Here is a 24,086-nt window from a genome sequence, read left to right as displayed (position 1 = left end):
TAGTTTATATTACTAAAACCTTGCCAATTGTACTCACACGCAAGACATTTGTTTTTCATTCTGTTTCCTTTTTTTATGTTTCACTACTTTTTGCCCCAGTAGCAACAGAGTGGCTGCCTTTTAGAATGAGAATGACATATTGCAGGTCCCTCAGAGGAAGATTTTTAATGATTGTTGGGACCCACTAAGCTTTAGGTGAGCACCAGCATTGGGTTTCCACTGGGGCAGGGTGAACAAAAGAATCTAATTTAAACAGTGTAATGAAATTTACTGATTACAGTCATTCTACCCAGAGAGTAAACCCTCCATGTTGGACATCCCATAAACTTCCCTGTAGTGTCAAGAGGAGACTTTTAATTTGAGAAACATGTCAGAATAATTGCAAGCATACACAACACCATCTACATGTTTTGGCAGTGCAAAAGAGACGTCATGTCTGTGTTTAAAAAAAACATTAAAATAAACCATTTACTTTAGTGCTGCAAAATATGTTGCCTTTTCATTAACAGTTATCAGATAATACTTTCTAAGAAAACTAATTCGTGTGAACTTTCTTTCATCAAGTCATATGGTCAGCTTTTCTTTTGTTTTTTTCACAGATTCATCAGCTTTTGTAAGATATTGATTCGGTGTGATGGATCCTCATTTACACTGAGCTTTTCTCTGTGCTATTGTAATCTAATATGCAGTTCACCATGAAAACTACTAAGCATATTAATTCTCCCAAGGGGATAAACACTTTGATTTTAATGACCCCATGGCCTTTCATCCAGAAGGTTACCCAGGATGCCACTGCTGGTAATACTCAGAGCATATCAAATTTTTGATCTATATAATTTAAGAAATGTCTGAAAATCTTATTTGTGTCAGACCACGTTCTGTGTCTAGAAAGGCCTCACATGAATACTGCACAAGGGATGTCAGTTTCAGTTGCTTTTGATAGACGTCAATTAACCAGTAACTAATGGTTAATTAAAAAAAATGTATAATGTAATATACAAGAGGCATTTCCTTTTAACCCTGTGCCTCAGGGAGCTCAAGTGCTGCATTTAAAAGTGCCGTCTGTTTAGGGGTGGTAAATTTTAATGTTTTGTGATGAAAATGTCTTTATTTTTATTTTATTATTTTATTTTGTGCTGGCTTTGCTGGCCTATCACGGGTCGGATGGGTGCTAACATTAGCTAGCTGAGGACAGCACTAATTTGCTGATTACAGCTGGTATTGCGGAACGCACTGCTGTAGAAAGATTATGCCCACTCTATGGTCTCCCCCTGGATCACCCCCCTTTAGCACTGTTACCTGTGTTAGCACCGCTAGCTGTGTTAAGGCAGCTAACAGTCATAAGAGAGCTACCATTGATAACATAGTCAGCAATGCTAAAGGGGTTTTATGTCACAAAACTGAACCAGTGACTCACCTGGGCGAGCTGGGGGGGACCAGAGGGTTGATGCAGTGTTTTAACAGCAACGCTGTTGGCTCAGGATGGTGTTGCTAGTGATGATTCCCGAATTAGTGTCTAGCAGACATGGTTAGTGCACATTGCAGTAAACTGAAGAGTAGCAAAATTCATCTATAGAATAACATGTGTAACCAGACAAAAATATTTGGCGGTTAACCAATTAGCAGTTACCATTGACATCCCTGTATTGTACATATAGTATCATGTACAGATTTGTCATTGGAGGATATATTTTATTCAGGTAAACATTCAAATTCCACAGGTGAACAGTAACTCAGTGTGTTTACTGGATAACATGCAAGTGTGGCTGGGTTTAGTGCTCACTTGTATTTCCTACAAAATTTAAAAATGTAAATGTATCGATTTTACCTCAGCCAAACATTTCAACATTGAATCAGGTATCAGTATTGATAAAACAAGGAAGAAGGGTGGTATTGTGACATGTGCCAGCAGTGTGTTTCTGTGCGTAGTGTGTGTATGTGTCATGGTCAGGAAGTCAGGGTCGAGAGATGCCCGTGGTGTCTTCATGTTCTCTCTAATCCAGATGTGCTTTGTCACATCAAACTCCTCTAACAAAGACGGATGACTTTCTCATTTTTTTTCTCTCTTTTCATCCAGTTTCTTCTTTTCTGAAAAGGGCAGAGGGCATACGCTTGCTCCTTTCTCCTCTTTTTCCTCTGCTTCTTCCTCCCCTCCTCCTTTCCTCCTCCCTTACCTCTGCTGATCTCACTTTTCCATTTCTCCTCTTTCCCTTTTTTTTCCTTGGTACAAAGGGGTCAAAATTCATAATTTGCGGTCCATGTCTAACACAAAGCCAACACAAAATTAGCCAATATTGTAATATTGTAATGCAAACCTGCCTTTCATTCATTAATTATATCTCATGCTTCCCATCTCTTCCCTACAACAATTGCAATTTTGTAAATGGTTGCAAATTTCCTACCTCAACTCTTCTATCTTCTCTGAACTATCCTCTTTCATTCTTTTCTGCCTCTATATCTGCTTTGTAACGTTTCCCTTTGGGCCTGACGTTTAACCCTGATCCATGCCGTCTGTTATCTTTCCCTTGAAGCAAATTTATCTTTTTTTTCTGCATCTCTTATTTCATTTTTTAATGTGGAACTGGCTTCACTTCATGTCTACTCATGTGTCTGCTGTTTGCCATAACACCCCTGTATCTACACTTCTGTCAAATATTGATGCTTAGTATTTGTAGCCTACTTTAAACATACACACACCCTTTACTGATTTATTCACACTACAGAATCATCCACACAGTCACTCGCTGACTTAAGAGAACATTGTAATAAATCTGATTATTTTAATACAGTGTGCCTGTTGCATGGAGATACAGTTTGGATTACTTGCTTATGATAGTGTTACAACTTCATAGTCCCTGTAGATGGTTGGACACAGCAAATCCCTCAAGTTCACTGCTTAAAGACTCCACACATGATTGGACTCTTGAGTGGTGAGCCCTCTTCCCCTGAGATTGCTCACTGGACAAACATCCTATTTTACTCACGCTGTGTTCCCGGGAGAACAACCTGTTTGCAAGGTTCAGTTCTTAGGGGGACTGTGATTGTTTCTCAGAGGTGGCCAGTCTCTCGGCTTGAGCCTGCTTAGCCTGAAGAGGTAATAGTGATGCTGTTTTTGAGGGAGATGTAAGGGCTGCATAGAGAAGTCCACTGTGTATTAATAACACTTTGCGACTTAACATGTTTATGACTGTACTCTTGAACTCGTCTTGTGATGATCCACCAGAAAAAGACACAAATCTGTTCTGATTTGCAACCTTCAGTGACACGAAACGCGTTTTAGCAGAAAAGAACCCTTGATGCGCTTGTCACTAATAAATACAAACTGCCAGCACTAATCTATTTACTTTTATTTCCCAGTTGAAATGTAATCCAAAGCTTAAGAATGTAGATCATGTTGTTCTGAGCCCACCTTTCACTCCTAACGTCTTAGCTCTATTTGCACTAAACGCTTTCACTTCTGTGGCTGTCAATATGAAATATTACTGGGTGTCAATTACACAGTAGGCCTGTCCAGACAGTGCTGCCTCTGGGTGGTTTATATGTTGGTGTGCCTGCATGATAGCATATATATATGGACTCAACCACACCAGCTGTGGACTCAGGCTCTCTTTATTGCAGTTCGTGCTGGCCCCTCAGGTTTCCCTCCCGTCTCATTTTACACACAACCATACTATGCTATGATCAGAACAGTATTTCTTTACTCATATTTGACTCAGTTTTGTCTTGGATTAAAACTACTTACATGGTTTGTGCTGGTTAGTAATCAACACGATGTTGTGTTAGGTGGCTCTCAATGTTGACCGAAACTCAAACAAATGTAGCTCTGTAAGAGAACAGAACAGTGTGTTCTACATAGTTTTCACTCAGAGTTCAACATTGGTGAACTTTAACATGTGAATTAGCTGACTATTAAAGGAACAGAGGGGATCCAAAATGAAGAAGGCTATTACATTAGTTATATCACCATTTTTATTTTAATTAATTAATTATTTTTTTACCCAAAGCTTCCTAAAAAAGGATGTAGCATGATTAAAGTCAGTTGTGGGAAAATAGTTAATGGATCAAATATTTTTCCCAATAACTTGCGTTAACATGTAGTGCAGTTGGAGTTCAGTTCAGCTAAACAGCCGCCCCACCGATGTGAGGTGAGCAGCAACCACCATGCCTATGATATGGAGCTGCAGAGATCTGTAATTCAAGGCATTCACAGATCAACAAGAAACCTACTTTCACATTGTTACTTACATAAACTCAGACCAATACGTGTACAGGGATTCATATTATGCAGGATTTCACTGTCACGTTGCTCGTGCTGTTGAGGGATTATATAATCTCCAGCAAGGCATCAGTTTATTAACAGATATGTTTTTGGGGGGAGATGAAAGGAGTATTCACAGTGGAGATGAATAGATTACATTTTTTTCCAGTCATTAAGTATCCAAAAATGTTCCATTACTGTTTTTTCCCTCTCATTTTTGTCTTCTTGATGCTCCTCAGTGCTTCACATCTTTCCTTTTTTTTTCTTAAACTTGCTGTGCTGCAAAAACCACCACAAGTATTGGAGTGGTGAATGACGCCATAACTACTGTAAATAAGGGAAATATCTCTCTTTTTCTCGCTCCTCTTCCTCATACATCGTTTTTCAGTCTCTGTCAGTCTTTATTTTGTCTCCTTCACTCTTTCACTTACACGCACGCACGCACATGCACACGCACGCACGCACGCACACACACTTAAACTCAGTCACTCGCTCATAGGTCTGTCTCTTCTCAACCAGCCAGGTTCAGATGGAGGTAATGGCTCCGGGTAATTGTTCAAATTGTCACTTGGCCTTTTGGTGAGAGCGATGAGGGAAAGAAAGTACTCTTCTTGCAGTAATTCTCTGTCTTTCTTCTCTCTTCGTCTCTTCTCCTAGTCTCTGTCCCCCCTCTCTTTATTTAATTTCAATCCAGCAAGATTTACTGGTGCAGCTCTTGGTTCCAAATGCCAGGCACAAATGAGTACAGTAAGCCTCAAAATCACTGTCTCTTTCCCGTTCTTGGTCTCTCTCTCTCTGTCTCTCTCTCTTTCTCACACACACACAGACACAGACACACACACACAGACACAGACACAGACACACACACAGACACAGACACACACAGGGTTGCAGGTTAATTACAACGTGTTAATCAGGCTGGGAGTATTTGGTCTTGCCTAGAATACTACTGGGGCTAATAAGGAGGAACAGCACTTATTTATCATGCCACACCTGGCTGTGTGAGCTTGTGTCATGGCTTTTGCATTGTGTGCCTGCATGTATGTTTGTCAGTGAGACAAGTTGCCTGCACATGTGAATGTTCACTGTTTTTATGTTAATGCATCTACTCTTTTTTGTTGGCACCCCTCCTGTTCCTCTTTGTGCTTTCTCCAATACCTGTGTGTACAATTAGAGAACTGAACTCACGTACACAGATCTGTCAGGTAGTTGCACTAATGATGTTTGAAGGAAGTAAATGTCATGCTTGTGACGGGATCCTAAATCTAAAAAACATAAAAACATGTCACGTTGTCAGCATTTCATTCATCCTTAAACTGCTAAAAAGTGAATCCTGAAATTAAATTGGTGGTTTTAGTCATTGTTTTAAACTAATTAACTAAATTTCTTGTAAATAATAAATAAAATGAAAAATAAAAAACAATAAAAAAATGAATTATGTTATAGTTGGAACATTTTTCCATTTTTTTCTTTGTTCCGACCTCTGACATGGTATTTATCAAATCACATATTCACCTCGATTCATCAGCCACGCACCCAAAGAGATGGTTCAAGATAAATTAACTTAAATTTATTACTCTTGTCCACACACACACACACACACACAGCATACACAACGTATACATAAGCACAAACTTTCCAGCATGCATTACTATTAATTAATCATACTCACTCTGGGAGCGTTTTCAGGGAACACTTAGCTTGATTGGTTATTCAGTAATTAGTAATATCACTAATAGTTCACTCTTTTTATCCACTTTTAGCAATTATTAGATTGGACCGAGAAGACTAAATGCTGGCGGCCCATTTATTATAAGCATAGTTATTCAAGGTAGGATTATCCATCATTGAGTTAAAATGGAAATTCTGCTTCCCCATTCTCCAGTTTTTGGAGAGCCACTAATGCTCACAAGTATCGATTGAACTGTTCAAGGTTGGCAGACTAATGTATTATTTTTTTCCCCGCAGCTGTACTTGATATAATATATATTTGTCATTTAATAAGTGTATATTTTTATTTCTTTGCATCTGGGCTCTCAGACATTATTTCTAGTGAGCTTCTCAAAAAAATGTATTTATGGGACTGTTAACATTTTGATGCAGTATAAAAATATTATTAATTACTGAAATTTGTGCTGATCAACCTTGAAACATATCCATATTAAGCTGTAGTGTCTTTGTTTTTTTTTTTCTCCCTGATGGATTTTACAGCTTTAATACTGCTTTTAGACTTTGCACCTTCAATAACCAAAGAATTTTTCCATTGGTAATGTTACAGAAAGTATAATATTAGTAGTATTTTTAATATTATATAATTGAGCTAAACTGTTAGACCAAAAGCCATCATCAAGTCTGAATGACATCAGTACATTTATTTGATAAAAGTATTCAGATGACTAGGTCAGTCTGATATAATTTATCTTTTGATTTTGATTTATTTTGAACATGTAAAAAAAAAGAAATAAAGAAAATATTAATCAAAAACAAAAAAAAAAATATTCACAGACAATGAAAAACTCGAAGTGAGAAATGGTCAAACACATGATGACTTGGTTTACAAATTTGAAAAGGAGTGAGAAGAAGTAAAAATTTACTTAATCCATAATCCTTACTTAATCCTTCCCCATAAATTATTGAATGTTAATTAACCAGCTTCCTTATTTATTTAAACCTGTACTGTAATTAATAAATACATACATACATACATATAGGCATAGATACACAAAATCATATTTCCATGATTATTTACATAAAAAAAGAAGATCTAGGAAAATACAAAAAAATATATAAGAATTAAATAACCAAATAAATAACCATAACCCCTGTAGACACCCCTCTTCATCCCTGTACCTTGTGAAAATCATGTTTTTATACATTATTTTAAACTGGTTTATGTCTGGACATTACTTTAGTTCCACATTAAAACTGTTCCATAATTTCACCCCACAGATCAATAAACACAGTTTTTTTTTTTTGGTACGAACACTACACATTTTGAAATTATATTTTCCCCTCAAATTCCCCTCTCAGTCTTAGGTAAATGGTTGAGAAGGTCTTAAGAGGTCTCCCTTTACTATTCAACAAATGTATATTTTGCTGTTTTATCTAAGATTTTTTAAGGTTAAAATGAATAATGAGGTGCATTTCTAAGTTCACATTCATTTGCTTGTTCTAAATTACCCTTTGATAAGTAACATACATTGCTGGCCTTTTTTAATTATTTTGTCGCTCCTCCGAAGAGAGGAAGAGAGAGACTACTTCTACATGCAGTTATTAAATGAGACATACAATTAAGCACCAAAGACTTTCCAATTAATGTATGAGTGGCTGTTGTTATGACAAAGAGGTTAGGATAATTAATGTTACCTGTCATCCTTTTGGTAATTAAGCTCACATGACAGCATCTGCAGCTAGGCCAAACTAATTGATTTCCAAGCCACCAAACATATGGTTACAGCACGCGCAGTCTGCCATTCACTGCTGAGTCTCATCTTCCCTTCATCCAACTCTTCTCATCAGATCTCTTTTGTTACGTCTTCAGCTCCGGCCTGAATCTCTTCACCTCTCTGACATCTTCCTCACGTTTTTGCTCGTCATCACTCATCCGTCTTGCTCGCTGCTCTTTCTGTCTTTCCTTCCCTCTCCGCTTCTCTGACAGGTGGTGTAGGTCATATGGCAATAAGGTGACGGGTCAAAGTTGAAAGGTCACATTGAGAGTCCATTAGTGCTTACTGCTAACATTGAACGTTATTGACCTGCATGTGTTTAGCCACATATGCTCAAACAAACACATGCAAGCCTAAACTCAGTTATTCACATGTTAATATGAACCTTGCAGAGATTAGACCTAAATGGTAATTCTGATTCTTTTTTCCAGATATTCTCATACAGTGCTCAAGAAAAGTTCAATTTATTAGGCGCAATTTCTGTGTGAGGCAATTTCAAAGTGTTTTACATTAACTTTAATCTGGCTTAAATTCAGAAATAAAAGAAATTGAAATCGAGCTGTTAAAGGCAACTGGAATTAGTGCAGACGTTAGCTCAGTCAGAGTTATAATGTCTGTAGCATAATCAGTTATAATGTCTGGTTTCATCAACTATCTTTTATTATTATTATTATTATTATTATTATTATGTTTTAATATAGGGTCACTCAGGTAACAAAAATCTACAATTGCAGATTGGTAAACACACACACACACACACACACACACACACACACACACACACACATATATATAAATGGTACTTTTTGTGTGAGTAAAAGCTGTAGATTTTTGTATGCTAACAGTCATTTTTGTTTAAAAAAGTTATGAACCTTGATTTCGAACGTGAATAGTTAATCCCAGGTACACATTTTTTTTTGTTTTCAGAAAGCTGAAGACATCCCTTAGTGATTTTTCTCTTAAAAACAGGAGCTTGCTGAGAGGCAGCTGGCCTAGAGATGATGTCAGGTCCTTACAGGCTGATTAAATCAATAAAATATTGATGTCCAAGAAGTGTTTACAAAGCTTTACAAAGGTAGGATTTTTTGATTGAATTAAACTGCACAGATATTCATGATGCAGCTTTAACTCTGTGGACTCACAAACGTGTAGCAGTTGTTGCAAAAGCACATAAATGCAGTCATTCACACAAGAAGGTGCACATAGACACTGTCACATGTTGAGCATGAGATGATTCATCAACCCTATAGTGTTGGGCATGTCACCTTGTCCCTGTGGAGCTCACCTCTGTGTGTCTCTAACACAAACACACACATACACACTTCATGCCAGCCCTCTGTCATTGTATTAAGTAATTATTACAGCTCCCTTGGCTCACATTTAAACTTCTCTTTCTCCCACCTCTCTCCCTCGCTCTCTCCCAGTTGCCATGCCCATTGACAGCATTATTTATTACTGCTTGACAACACTGTCTTCTTGTCTTCACATATTAATTGCTATTTTTACATCGTCCATCCATCAATTTAGCAGCTCCTTCACTCATCACTTCACTCATCAATTCATCCATTCCCTTTATGCTCTCCCCTGTCTTTCAAATTGCGAACGCTTACTTGTTGAGCTTCGGCTTTTATTTTGGGTGAAGTGCATTAAAAGACAAAATCAAAACATGGGGCGTTTCTTAATGCCTCCACTTATTTACAAATTTATATATTTTTTGTTTATTTAAAGGGTTTAGTAGTTAATCCATCCGCATGTCTCCAGGAATCCACATTATCTCTCTTCTTTGTCTTTTGTCCGCCATGATGTCTTCCACTTTAGGAATGATTAAATATGCTGTTGGTGCTGATCTGCTCTTTCTGTTGTTTCTAACTCACAATAAAAGGAAGGTGCTCTGTGTGTTTTTTTTGCAGGTAGCCAGTCCCGCTGTGGAGAGGCCAGCAGGGGTAGAACGAGCTGAAGTCAAACACACCTTCAATGGCAGGTCAGTGTTTTTACAGATCTTGCACCGTGATCCACCTGTGATGTCATTGTGAAGATGGCTTCTGCATGTGCACATTTGTCTACATTCATGTATATTGATGTTCATGTGTGTGTTTGTGTCCTACTTTCCTTCATTAAAGCTGCATCCTAATCCAGATCAAGGCCCTTACAGATATAGTTAGTGTAAAGAAGCCCCATCATTAGCCGACTACAAAAGACTGCAAAAACAGGGTCAGGGTCACACACACACTATAACACAAACAGAACGTACACAGACATGTAAGGACTGCCATACACACATGGCTTCAAAAATAAACAGCTACACACTTGCAACTGTTATTTTTTTAACAGGCAGACACCACTGAACACACATGTATACACTAATGAGGGCTGCTTAATGAAGTGGTAGGGATGCAGAATGCCCTATGTCTCCCATGGGCCTTGTAAGCATGTGAGTGTGTGTGTGTGTGTGTGTGTGTGTGTGTGTGTGTGTGTGCGTGCGTGCGTGCGTGCGTGCGTGCGTGCGTGCGTGCGTGCGTGCGTGTGTGCGCGCGCGTGCGTGTGTTCTTATTTTTCCAGTGTGTTGGGGGCAGGCTCACACATTTTAACACAGACTGAGAACAGATAGTTACCATACATGTAACACAAATTACAGGCTCCTGTGAATCTGTTTACTCAGCCTCAGATGTTTGATGTCTTGTATCAATCCATAAATACCGGTATTTATTTTTTACATGTTAGCATAGTCCTAGCTTAACTTGAGAAGCTTCTTCTACATCACTTCAGCATCCACATTTTCCTCCAGTGTTTAGCCCAAGCGGTGACCTCAGGGGCTTAAAAATGAAGCCAACACAAAAGTGGCAAACACAGCTCCTCGCATGGCCACTTGGTTCCAAAACAGTGTCCGTCCCCACAGACCCCCATATTAAAAAGCCCAACTTTCCGGCATAAATAAACATCTTTACAGCCTGGTGCAAAAAACAGTTTTGGTTACGAAAGCTTATCTCCCTGTTCATGCCAACTGTACGGGGGGTGATTTTTTTTTTTTATATATATAACTTACCCATCAATTTCATGAAGGCCCAAAGTTACGCATGTTTAAGAATGGGGCTGCTTGAGTGACAGGCGGTCTGCCAGAATTGCTACCATCTATAAATCAGATCCACCCCTCACTCCTCCACAGCTCCACCATCTCCTCAAAATATGGTCATTCCTGGATCCAATACACCAAGGTTGGGCCAGTAAACAAACCAGTGACATCAGGGTGTCTACATTTATTATTTTTACAGTCTGTGATTTAGCCTCAACTCTTAAAGCGCATAACATGAAACACCCTTTTTTTTAAGCTTAATATTATAGCCTAATATTATACTTCATAAAAAAGTAATAATTTTATTCTGTCAGTCTTTGCCTAATGTAATAAAACTGCCTTTTTCTAAAACCAAATTAAGACTTCTTTTTTGGGAAATTTAATATTTTCGCTCACACGCCCATCTCACGTGTATCCGTATAACATACATATGGAGAAGTATGAAGTATGAAATAAAATTTTGCAGAATAATTTTTAATGCTCACCTTTTTTAACCAAAAAGTGATTTAAATCATATGGATAAAATGCAGATTTTTTTAAAATAACATTTTCCATAATGTGAGTAGAAAAAAATCATGATATTTGTGATGTGACCCCAAAAGCATTAAATCCCAACCCAAAAACAACTAAATGTAATTTAAATGTGTGTCATTTACTTGATGTCACCGAAAGATCTCTCCCAGTCTGAATAAAAACAAGGTTGTTCTCTAAGAAAACATACAAAACCAATGTGTCCACACAACCAAACCAAAGCCAATCTTTGTAACAGCATGACTAACATAAAACCGAGGCAGTGAGTAGGTCAGTTGTAAATTTGAGAAAAATGGCTGTTACATCATTGATCAATGTGCCGCTCTCTCTGACAACATTGACCTCTGTTAATGGACGGTGCATTACTCTGTGTTTTTGAAATAAGCAGGTCAGTATGAGCGTGCGATTAATCCACAGTTAAGTCATAGACACTAAAGCAAACTAATATGTTGACCTGTAAAGAGCACATGTGCGGAGTGAGACTTATGCGAGAGCTGTGCGGAGATAATAATGTCTGACTTCAGCCTTAGTGGTGTAAGCCTCTCTCCATAGTAACCAGCTACGACCACAGGCAGAGATTAGATCATACACGCAGACACAAACTACATACTTATTACATACACTCACATTCATTGTGCGCCACAGGAAATCCATGCAGGGTCTTGGCAATAACTGAATTTTTATGTCTTTTTGTTGAATCATGTCATGATCAAATTATGACATAAAGTTAATGTGACACACAGCTTCACCTGAATGAATGATGAGAAGAAAACTCTGATTAAAATAACTAAATGTGAGCATCTGCATGCGAGTAATATAAACAAACTAATATTGTTTTTAGTTTACTTCTGGTACTATGCAGTTCAATGAAGTGGATATAAAGGTCATTATTTAAGACGCACACATTTGTTTCACTTTCTCAAGAACTTTTTATTATGCAAGTATCATCTCATGTACACACACACACACACACACACACACACACACACACCATCTCAGCGGTGAGTAATGTAAAAGTGATGTAATGGTTTTTGTGGTCGTCGGGGAAACGATCCTTGAAATTGCAAAAAAGTCCAAAATGAGTCGAGGAATGCAGCCATAAATATTGGAACAGCAAAGCATACGTTAAATGAACATGTGTGTGCGTGTGCGCTTGTGCACGCGCATGTGTGTGTGTACAGCTCTATATCAGCTTCTGTTGCTGTGTATTTTTGTATGCACATTGCGGTCCAGTCCCTTGTGTGTGTGAGCGTGCGTGAGCCTTTGACTGTGAAGCTACACCTATAAAAATAGTAATGGCTCATCATAATTTTAACCACACAGCGCGGTCACCGGGAAACTCATTACCTTTGAATCAAAATGTGCTTTTTATACAGGGAAACAGATTTACTGTAGATTGGTTTATTGAAATAGCTTTACCATCATACAATATTTCTCTGTGAAATAAGGCAAGGTATTGGAGGAGTTTATGAAGCTCGGAGGTGAAAAGGTAAATAGGTTTCGTTGGATGCACAAGACAAACTGTGAAAGGGGGGTTTCCAGAGTTAACAGAGTTTATTATTTGGGGACTACACTTCCATTCATCAACAGTGAGGGTCCCTGTTTGGATATTTAAGTCTGTATCCATTCAACTCTCCGTTTATCCATCTCTCCTCCTTTCCTCTGTTCTTTTGTTTCTTCTCTGAAGTTTTTCCCTCCGTTCTTCTTTATTGATTTTTTTTTCTCCCATTCTATTAAGTTTTTCTGTTAATATTTATAGTAATTCAAACATAATGCATCATTTCATTTTTTAACAGGGGTGGGTGTTACAGCGGCATGTCCTACCTTTCTCAGGTCGCCAGCCAGAACAGGGACAGAGGGGGAGTTCAGATGCATGTTGCAGTTCAAACAAAGAAACATATTTTTGCGGTGTTTAACACAACTAAAATAGACTGGGAACAACTGCCTTTATAACTTTAACTAAAAGCAGCATTGAGCTTGGCAGTAGATGTGAGTAAGAATCAGTGTAAGTGTGTTCAAGTTAATCGTGGTCAAAAAACTGTTTGCTGCTGTGCTCGTTGCAGGCCTCCACTCTCAAATTTCCCCCTGGCTCAAGGCCTCGCTTCCTTTTGATAGGGGTTCAGTATCCTGTCAGCATCTGTTGAATAGCTTGGCCAGCAGGGGACAACAATGCATAAACTAAACTAAATTTAAAAAATAAATTTGTTATAACAGTGGAAATCAGCAGAGACCAAACAAAAAAATTTATCATAGTTTTTGGCTCACGTTGCAATGTTATTGCTAATTTAAACATTGTGTTATATCCTGAGTATTGCTGTAACTTGAGCTGGGCATTCTACATTCTACTTCTACTTCCATATCAGAGTACTATTATTATCATAGATAACTCAAGTACAAATGTGACGTTAGGATAGGAATATAATTTTCAAATTAATTTATTGAACAATCAGACCCTAATTAGCTTGTTTAACCATAAATTGAAAGTTAACATGAGAAAAATCTGCACACTTTCTGTAGCTCATTCCAGGTTAAGCGGAAGGACCCTCTCTGAGCTGCTCTCCTTTGTGTCAGTTTAACGTCTGCCCAGTTAGCAAGAGCTAACACAGCAGCAGCTAACAGCCAACACGGAGTTGTCTATTGGCTCACACGATTAGCTCACAACAAACCCCGAAATAGCTTGACTCAATTGTTAACTGTTATTAATGAAGTAACACTAGCCCTGTGATGCTAACAGTTAGCCCTGTCACTGTTCCCCTGGTGCAGAGCTGACACTCCTGCAGCAGCAGTGTCATGATAAACAGAGAGAGGGTCAGCAGGGCAAGGCGGTGGCAAGTACTCTATATGGTACTCATGCCCATCACTAGGAATGAAATATATTGAAGTATTTTGCGATATATTGTGATTTAATGCCTTTTTAAAACTGCAAATGATGTCCCCAAAGGAAAACTTTGTTTTATCTCATGTTATAAAGTTTCCAGTCTGTTCATCTCACTTCAATGATTTTTATTTTATCGGACTGAAAAATCTATCCATTTTTATTATTGTGGCAGGTTACCAAATTTGTCTTTGCAATATTAACAATAATCTGTGATAAATAATCGATACTAGTCATCCTAGTATTGATATGCAAGAAATTGCAATATTATGCTGTATAGATTTTTACCCCACCCCTACGCTTTATGCAATGAATAATTATCTTTAAATGAAATATTATTTGAAACCTCACTTTTCACAATAAGTAATTAACCTACGCTTGATTATTATTTATACTAAGCGCTGTGCTCATTCATTCATCAAAGAACTACTGTTTAGTGTTTTTAATTTCTTTTGTGATGCGTGTATGTGTGTATTTGCATACATTAACCTTTAGTAGCATTGTACATTTTCACTGGTTTTCATCCCCTTTACTCCCTACATCTATGGCGCTGTGCACTTTGAAGACAAGCCTAGAGAGTAAAGGAGAGAGAGAGAAAGCGAGGTGACAACAAGAAGAGGGTTGAGAGGGTGAAATGCAGTGAGAGGAAGAGAGTGGTTTGGTAATGCACATCCTCCTTTTTTGTTATTTCTCCTCTGTGTTTCTGTCTTTCATAGCGAGGATCAGTGAAGTGGCAGGTGGATAAAGAGAACACCTGCTCTCTTCATCTCTCTCCGCTTCGCTCTCTCTCTCGCTCTCTCTCTCTCTCTCTCTCTCTCTCTCTCTCTGTGTTTGGCTCTTTTTCTCAGTCTCTTGTTCTCTCATTGCGCTCGCACTCTCTTTTCTCAAGTCTCACCCGTTTTGTCTCTCTCTCTCACCCCCACTTCATTTTTTGCAGTGAAGCAGCCTGTCAAACATCTCACACACAAAAAAGGAGACACAAATGGATCTCAAGTGCTTGTGTATGTGTGTGTGTGTGTGTGTGTGTATGTGTGTGTTTCTGTTCTACTGGGAGTGTTAGAGATCAGAGGCACAACAGCAGGAAAGGATAGAGGGAGGGGTGGATGTTATTTTTCCTCTCATATTAATGCTATTCATTAGCCTTGTCTAATTAATTCACTGCCTCCTCCTCCCTTCATTTCAGTATATCTTGCATCCAGACCTCGCATTCTTTTTCCTTTTTCTCCCTCACTCTTTTCTTATTTTCCTCTTCAGTCATATCTGTATTTCCTCGTTTTATGTACCCTGTACAATTTTAGCCACAGTGCTGTTGTGAATCTAGGGATGGCATTGTTGGTCAGTGTGTTTACCTCTTTGGTCCAGACTGAAATATCACAGTAACTATCGCATTGACGCAACTTCAGTAAAATGCGATCAAATCAGCTCTTGTGCATTAAAAATAAGTCCTTTTTTTGGTTTGTTTTACAACTTTAATCCACCAGAGACAGAATGAATTCACTGATGTTGTCACTGATGTCCACAGTGGTGTCCTGAAACATGCTTCACACTCTGATTGGTGCCAACTCTCAAGTGCCTGGGAGCATTCATCCTAGTTTGTTTACTACTTTGTTTACAAACTTACAGCCTAAACTCAGGCAGTGACTCTGATGGCGTAATCCAGAGTGTTTATTGCTCATGTGGCGCAGGACGAGCAGGCACGGGACGGCATCTTTCATTTCCACCGTCACACCAGTCTTTATTCATGATAAAGCGCACACCTGCTTCTCCTCTTAGTCCTCTGCTTTTTCAGATCAGCATATTGAAGAAGAGCCTCCTGGTTGAATGACACTGTCCAAGATTTAGCCAAGTTTTGGTAAATCAAAGGTCACAATTCCTGATATTGAAAACTGATGCAACCATGAAGGTTATCCAGTTTATTATTCAAGGCCTGTAATATGGCTAGCAGAATGCTAGTTTGGCTGTTGCCCATCTCTTCTATCTTTTCTTGATTTTTATTGATGTATACATTTTTCCTACCCTTTCTCTGCCTCCCTACCTGTCCCACATATTTTCCTTCTTTTTGCTCTCCCTCTTCCATCTATCCTGCCCTGGCCTTTCTCTCTTGTGCAGTCCCTTGTTTCCTATTGCCTGGATTAACTCAAATTTGCTGAATGACTATGAGGCAGCATTAGCTTTGTGTGTGTGTGTGTGTGTGTGTGTGTGTGTGTGTGTGTGTGTGTGTGTGGGCGCGCGCGCGCGCCTGAAGAAGAGAGAGGGGAAGAGACAAAGAGAGAGGGAGAACTTGTTTTTGAACTTTTCATTTCTCCCTTGTTGCCACCCGGCATCATCAACCACCCTCTCTCTGGAGTTTATCAGCATCTGTACCGCTATCAGTTCATGGGGGTTTAGGGATGGATGGATGGTCTAGAGAGAGAGAGAGGGAGACAAAATAAGCAGACAGAGTTAGAGACAGAGACGGAGAGAGAGGAGGGTAGAACTAAAGGGTACAAAACTAAGTTCAGACAAACTCACTTAGAAAACACACACACACACACACACACACACACACACACACACACACACACACAGGGAGCAGGGAGAAGGTCAGGGGAGGATTAATGGCTGTGCTCTGATAGATAAACTAATCAAACAAACAAAGACTTCAACACGCACACACATTAAAACACAGACAGAATGTAAAGCAGACGCACACTTGAATAATCCAAACTAGACACACAGAGAGATTGAAAGAGAGGAAGAAATCCATGGAGATGAATGGCACCAAAAAAAAAAAGTTTTGACAAACAGAAGCACGCACACACACAGACAGAGCAGTCTGCAGTTTTGTTGACTTTGAATAGAGTGTCGGCATTCCCTTCTCTAAGGGCTGGGTGCACAGACATGGATTAACATTGACAAAAAAAAGTATTTTTAGCACAATGAATGCATCCATGGAAAGCGATGTGTCAATCCAGGATAGCACTTTTCAAACTTTCCCTCAAGAGACACATTTTCAAGAGTGTTTTTATTCTGGTGTCTTTATGTGTTTGAGACCTTTCCTTCTCTGTGTTATGGTCCCTCTCTCACTTGAATTTGTCTCCACGTTATGTTTTATGTTCTGTGTATACTGTGTGTGTGTAAGGAAGGATTCATTACATGTTCTCAGGTTTGCATTGTGTGCTTTCTAGTTAGCTTGTGTCACAGATTTATCCCTGGCTGGGGGTAATTGTAATGAAGAGTGTCTCTGTAAGCAAACATTAAAAAGGGGCGATAGGCTGGTGTTAGTCGATTAACAGTTCCCAGAGTTCCCACAATGTGTTAGTGGGATTTAGAAAATAAAGGTTCTCGACTGTGTTTTAAGTCGCGATTTGTCCTCATCCAGGGATCAACACTTTCGATGATTAAAACAGGATAGTACATTTTTGAAGTATACAATACATTTAATTTTAATTAATCTTGTGCAACATTTGTAGTTTTCAGACCAAACTTATTGAACTTTTAGTATGTTTTAATGTGCGTCTCATGGTTGTGAATGTTATGTTTTTGAGCTTTTAACCAAAGGTGATTTTCTATGTGATAGACAATAACGTTTTCTTGATTCTCGATTCTCTCTGACAAAAACTGACACGTCAGCATATATTGGCTTTAAAATCAAATATAGGAATCAGCCAACATGCTGATGATCACTAAAATTGGATGGGGAAAAAAAGTGTATATATATATATATATCGATATTGTTGTCTGTAATCGGGCAAATGGGTTGTTTTTAAAGCGGATATCGGCAAAAAATCTAATATCGTGCATCCCTTATTCACGAAGCCAATGGGAATGTTGAAGTAACAAAGTTAGCCGGCCAGCGGATGGTATAACACTCTCACCTTCGTTTTGATGAGTCGAAATTGGGCTGAATTTCCATTGTCGCACATGTACTCACTAAAGCTCGGACTTACACTGTTGGTCATTTTGAATGTTTTTCTCCACTTCCTTCATCACTTGTTTGTGTCTTGTTTACATGGTTACCACGTTTTCGAAAATGGCGGCTTCTGGTGCTGCATGGGCTGTATTCAACCAATCAACATACACTTACTGCTGTACCGTTTACGTTACACTTAAGTCTCTCCTGGTTTCTCTTGTGCTGGGAGAGTGCCTACCCTGAAATAGGAGCTAAAAAAGGCCCTCAAAACAGTGTCTGAGAACTGCAATTGATCCTGATTATTGTGGTACAGACACAATAAAAAGGGGCTTCTTTTAATTCTGACAAAGTTCCTCTGATCCAAAAATGCCTATTTTGTTTCCCATTGGTCGTGCTAAGTCAAAGCTGGCCTTTATTTCACTGTGACAGAACTTTTACCTGTATTGTGTTATAGTGTACTAATATTACATATCTCTTCTTTCTCCCACTGATTTGATTTTTGTGGTGTGTGTGTGTGTGTGTGTGCGCGTGCGCAGCCTGACCAGAACAGTGGAGATCATGGGAGAAGACAGTCCTCTGGGAATCCACGTGATTCCTTACAGCTCTTCACTCAGTGGACGGTGAGTTGTGTGCACATAGACACACACGTACAAAAAAAAATGCATGCGCACACAAAAGAGATACCCATTTATATAAGCCCTAATTCTGCCCTGTACCCTCAAAAAGTCCTGTCTGTTTACCAGCTACAGTTATTTTCTCGTAATCCTGCTCTGATTTTGTGAGGAATTCTGGACCCTGGTACCACAGTGCGCGTACACGACAACCACACACACACACACACACACACACACACACACACATACACACAATGGAAAATAAGCAGAAAAGGAAGACAAAAATTGCACAGCGATGCAGAGCTTTTCTTTGGGCGTGTGACAGTCAGACAGTGGATGGGGATTTCCTAAAGGAAAGCAGGATGAGCTTTTATGGCTGTTCTCATGACTCACCTGACCCTGCCAATCTCCTCCTTAAATTCCTTTCTCTCTCTCTCTGTTCTCTTTTCCCTCTCTCTGTTTTTTTTCCTGCCCTCTCCTCCTTTTCCCTGAAAACCTCCTCCATCTCTTTCCACCATTTACCATCATCCCTTTCACCTCTTAACCTAGTTTCATCCTCTTGCAGCTCAAGTCTTTTGAGTGTCAGTGTCATCACCTCTGCTTTGTTAAGCTGTGTTTTGCTGGGGCATCAGTTGACATTCAGGGTACTGAGATAGTCTGGCAGTTTATTCGACTATCTTACTAGCTGCCTGTAAATTTGAATCTGCGCCCCCTACCATGTTTTAATCGACACAACTGGTCACCTTTAGATGTCTGTCATGACTTTGTTACTCTACTCTCAGTGTGCTCCCTGGTTGGCTTTTATCAGTTAAAGGTGGATCTTGTAAGCACTGATATAGAACCACAGTGGGACATGAACGGACAGTTAGGGGGTGTATCTGACATAGCTGTGTCTAAATAAACCATATGGACGGTCTCTGTGGGCTCCCCCATCAAACGCATCAGTCCTCTGGGACGCACACTCAAAGTCACTCTGAGGATGTGCTTGTGTATGCATGCATGTCTGCAAGATGTTAAAAAAACTGTACCTTAAACCTTCTCCTTTTGCTAACTCTCCTGTCAGGTCTCTTGGTCTGTACATCCGTGGAGTGGAGGAAGAGAGTCGCTCAAGAAAGGAGGGCTTGTTTCAAGAGGATGAGTGCATCGTCAGGATCAACAACACTGACCTCATGGACAAGACATTCAGCCAGTAAGTGCAACACTGTTTGTGTGTGTTTCAGGAGGAGGAGGTGTAAAAAAAAATCCTCTGAGATGAGTTTAATAGCTGCAAAAGCACATCCCAGCGATATGAGAGAATAAAATGAATGTTGCTCTACAATCTGATGTATTGTATGACAACACAGTGTTGGGTATTCTCACAATTTGCTTTCCTGATCAAACAAATTTGGATTCATGTATATGTGATCAGGGACATCATACATTAAATTGTATGTTTAATTAATGATTTTAGGTTAATATAGAGTTTAAGGTTCTGTTTATTAAATGGATAAGTTCACACGAAATTTAAAAAGAAAACTAAATGTCACTTTAGTGTTGTCAAGCCGTACAGGGAATTTGTTTTTTCACTCTGTGACAGTTTTCTATAATTGTCTACTGTCTGTAAAAGTTTTGGTCTCCACCTGAATACAGTAAAGTTGAATGTCTATATTGCTATAATGATGAAAAAAAAGAAAAGGAACAAAAATAGAATCCATGTTTATAGAGAACAAAAAACAAGTTGCGGGCAGAAGATGTGGTTTCCATAGACAGTACTGAATTATCCTTTAAAATATAGTTGAGCTTTGCACATATACATTTGAGCTTAAATAAAGTGAATAAAATGCAGTTACACATATGTGTCCTATACATGACATAATCAACAAGAAAAAAAAACAAAGCCCTAAGTGTATACATAAGTAGATGTATTTCGTGTATAAAACCTTTTGAAGTCTAGCCCAGCCTGTCTTTTCTTCCTGTTTCCCTGCTGTCTCTGTCTTTGCCTCTGTGTGTCTTGTTTCCCTTCCTATTGTAAGACGGCTTATATCACTGTTGCTCTGCCATCACAGACAACAGCAGAAAAGACACTTGGCAGATGTTTGGAGAGCGTTGCTTACAAATTCATCTATGTGTGTGTATGTGTGTCTGTTAGAGCTGTCTTTTGTGCGTCTGCTCGTTCCACCTCATTCCTCTAAGGAAAGATTTGTTCAAGATTCATTCGAGTCCAGATGTTTCACAGCAGTTTGCGTTGTGTACCACTGAAGCACCTAAAAAGAAGTACATTAACATGAGAGTATTTGAGGATGTAACATGATTACAGAGCATTAAAATGACAAAAGACGCACCTGTAAAAGCGATTGCCACAGATTACAAGGACTGATGCGGATGTTATAATGATTACAGCACATTACAATGTCTATACAGTCGACACAATAGTCCTTGTCCAGTGTTCAGTGTGGTAATAAGATTATATGAGAGGTATTTTATGCCGTACTGTAGGTAAACGGATTATCACCGGAGGGGTTTGCATCTATTGTTCAAAGACCGGTGTATAGTCCCAAATGCACTCACGCACACACGCACACACACACACACACACACACACACACACACACACACACACACACAGTTTTTCTTACACCTTAAAACACATATCCATATGCATATGAACAAATGCAGATTTATAAAACAAACTAGTCTTTAATTTTGTATGTGTTATAGACAGGCCCTTTCTTACCACTGAGAGGTTTGAGTGTGAGCACGCACGCGTGCACGCACACACACACACACACACACACACACACACACACACAAACAGACTCTTGCCAGTATTGTTCTGTCATGGCAGGTGTATTGAGATGTGGAGGTTGGGTCCAGTGAAATATGTGTAAGTAGGCCACTGAAAGTCCACTGATCCTTGTGAGTGCCATGTACACACACACACACACACACACACACACACACAACTCCATTGTCCCAGCTTGGCAGCTGTATTTAGGTAGCCTGCTTGTTCAGAATATCTCTTTTACACAAATGAGCCTGCACACATTGTCCAATCAGGAACAATAATGATATCATCTGTGCACAATGGTCCCCATACACACATATCAACACACACAGCTTTCTCATCTAGTTTCATTGTACTATATTGTGGTCTTAATACAATGGAAATCACTACAAGTGTCATTCAGCTAGGTGTGGCACAAGCACTCACTCAGACTGCCTGGTGTGTTTCAGTGGTTTCAATATGCAAATCCTGTGTGAGTAGAGAGAAGGAGAGATGACCACCCATCACTAAACACATCCACACTTACTTATAAACCATTCTTACTCAGTGCACCATTGACAGAAGTTGGCTCTTTGATTTACATGCAGAATAATAATACCACTGGCGGGCATAGGGGGTAACATGCAAGCAAATTCATAATTTGTGCCCACAATGAGTTATTTTTTACCTATGTTATGAGAATTTCTAAATTTGTTTGCTCATAAAATTTGGGTCTTTAAATTAAATAATGCCTTTTAAACACCCTAGATACACTTCTATATTTACAGTTGGAGTGAAAGTATACAAGAGACATGCAGATAAGATTTACAGGTATATTGCGTTGGGCTCCTCAGTCGTTTAAATACTAACTACTAAATATATACTATATTTATAATACATAGTAGATACTATGCAAATTCAGTCACTCATAAATGTACGGTACATATTCTTGACACACAAAGTTGATTTCCTGTGCTTATTCGCCAATTGAATTAGTTGGAAACTTCCCCGCAATACCATTTCATGACCAGCTTTACGTTACTAAGTCTTCCAGTTATGTTAATATCAAATTTTAAAGTGTTATTTTTCTCTTTTTTATCTGATGTATTAAAACACGTAGGTATATTCTTCATTCTTGACTTTCTAAATATAGCCTTTAGTTCCAGAGAATTAATGATCATTTTACTTGTAATAATAATCTGGGCGGGAAATAATAGGAGGGTAATCTAATAGAATTTAAATAAACTGGATTTTCTCTGTCGGTTATCTGAGGTGAATGATGGTGTGTCCCAATCGCCTCTGACACAGTGGTCCCCCTAATATACTTAGCATAATCTGATAGAAACTAATTCTCTGCAAAATGATCTCTTTTATAGCTCATGAGATTATAATGGCCTGCTGTACAGGTGTCATTGCTCTGTGTTGCATCTCCTGTTCTGTCCTGCTTTCGGTTTATCTTGGTGCTCAGTGAGGACAAATCCTCAGCAGCAGACACAGGGACTCACCAGAAGTAACCACTGACAAGTGGGAAAATAGAAATAGATTGAAGTAAACTGATTTGAATAATGATATGCAGTATATTGCAGCTTAGATAATAATGAACTACAGTTAACAATATACTGCAATATATGAATGCATGTTTCTGTATAGCTATACAGTACTGGTTGAAGGACATTTTCAGACCTAGTCCATCTTGTACACAGGTATTTTTTGACAGTTTTTCAGCCTTCTTTCTCAAAAAAGGTTTTTAAAAAATCATCTAATGCAAAAACACATTTGAAGCACTGTCAAATGTTTGTCAAACAAACAGACGAGATAACTCTAAAGCCACGTTGGTCAATTACATTAAAAAAAAAAAACAAAAGACAATTTTTGTCCATCAGAAGTCTAAAAAAAAGCCCCAAACCCTATTTTCTCTGTATAATGTCAACACAGAAAATTGAACATAATCACCCTCGAAGGAGTTTTTCAAAAGGTGAGTTTTCAGCAACTTCAAACACAGTTTGCGCGACGATGAAAGGTCAAAGAAAAAAAAACTAGATTTTTTAAAAGAATACCTGTTTACTTGTGGATTACGCCCAAGTTTCAGGAGTACTCATGCTGTGATATAGGTTACTACTCATGCAGATTTCTGTGAAATTTGTCTTGCAACAGATGCACATCGTTTCAAATACTTAACAAAACAGCACATGTAGCACAACAACAAACACACACATCACAGTGTGCTTTCACAATCACTGCTGAGTCTACGCAGGTACACCAGTCTTAAACGAAAAAAAAACAAAACAGCCTACTGTGGCTTACTGAGGAGAACCCAAACTTTTATCACAGGATTTACTTGGCTCATATGAAAGTGTTGGCTGTTTTTTAGCCTCTCGAAGGTGAAGATTTGATACTTTTTTCTGTCACTTCGCTGTTTTCAATATTTCTGACATTTAAGAGACGAGATAATCACATGGATTAATGTGAAAAATAATTGCCATTGAAAACAGTAGTTAGTTGCAATGATACTCATCAGTCTTTGAATCGACAGTTGTTTAAAATTAGTTTAGTAAAGATATATGAGCCTAAGATATAATACAAGTTTTGAAAACCAAACATCCCATTTATAATAATTAGTTATTAGTGGAAACTTTGTCAGTGTGTCATTTGTAATT

At 38.7% G+C, this 24,086-nt stretch overlaps 1 protein-coding gene across 1 annotated transcript in view; it reads left to right on the top strand.

Annotated features, from left to right (window-relative positions):
• The window catches only part of LOC121948859 (partitioning defective 3 homolog B-like), a 255,453-nt gene that overhangs the window by 55,162 nt on the left and 176,205 nt on the right, over positions 1–24,086 (top strand). The window contains 3 exon segments of the mRNA XM_042494371.1: positions 9,615–9,685; positions 18,609–18,692; positions 19,750–19,875. Of these exon segments, the coding sequence (XP_042350305.1) occupies positions 9,615–9,685; positions 18,609–18,692; positions 19,750–19,875 (281 nt within the window).

Source organism: Plectropomus leopardus, chromosome 10, assembly GCF_008729295.1.
Source record: "Plectropomus leopardus isolate mb chromosome 10, YSFRI_Pleo_2.0, whole genome shotgun sequence".
NCBI classification, from domain to species: Eukaryota; Metazoa; Chordata; class Actinopteri; order Perciformes; family Serranidae; genus Plectropomus; species Plectropomus leopardus.
Note: the sequence above shows the minus strand (reverse complement) of the source record. Positions and strands in the feature narration are given on the sequence as shown.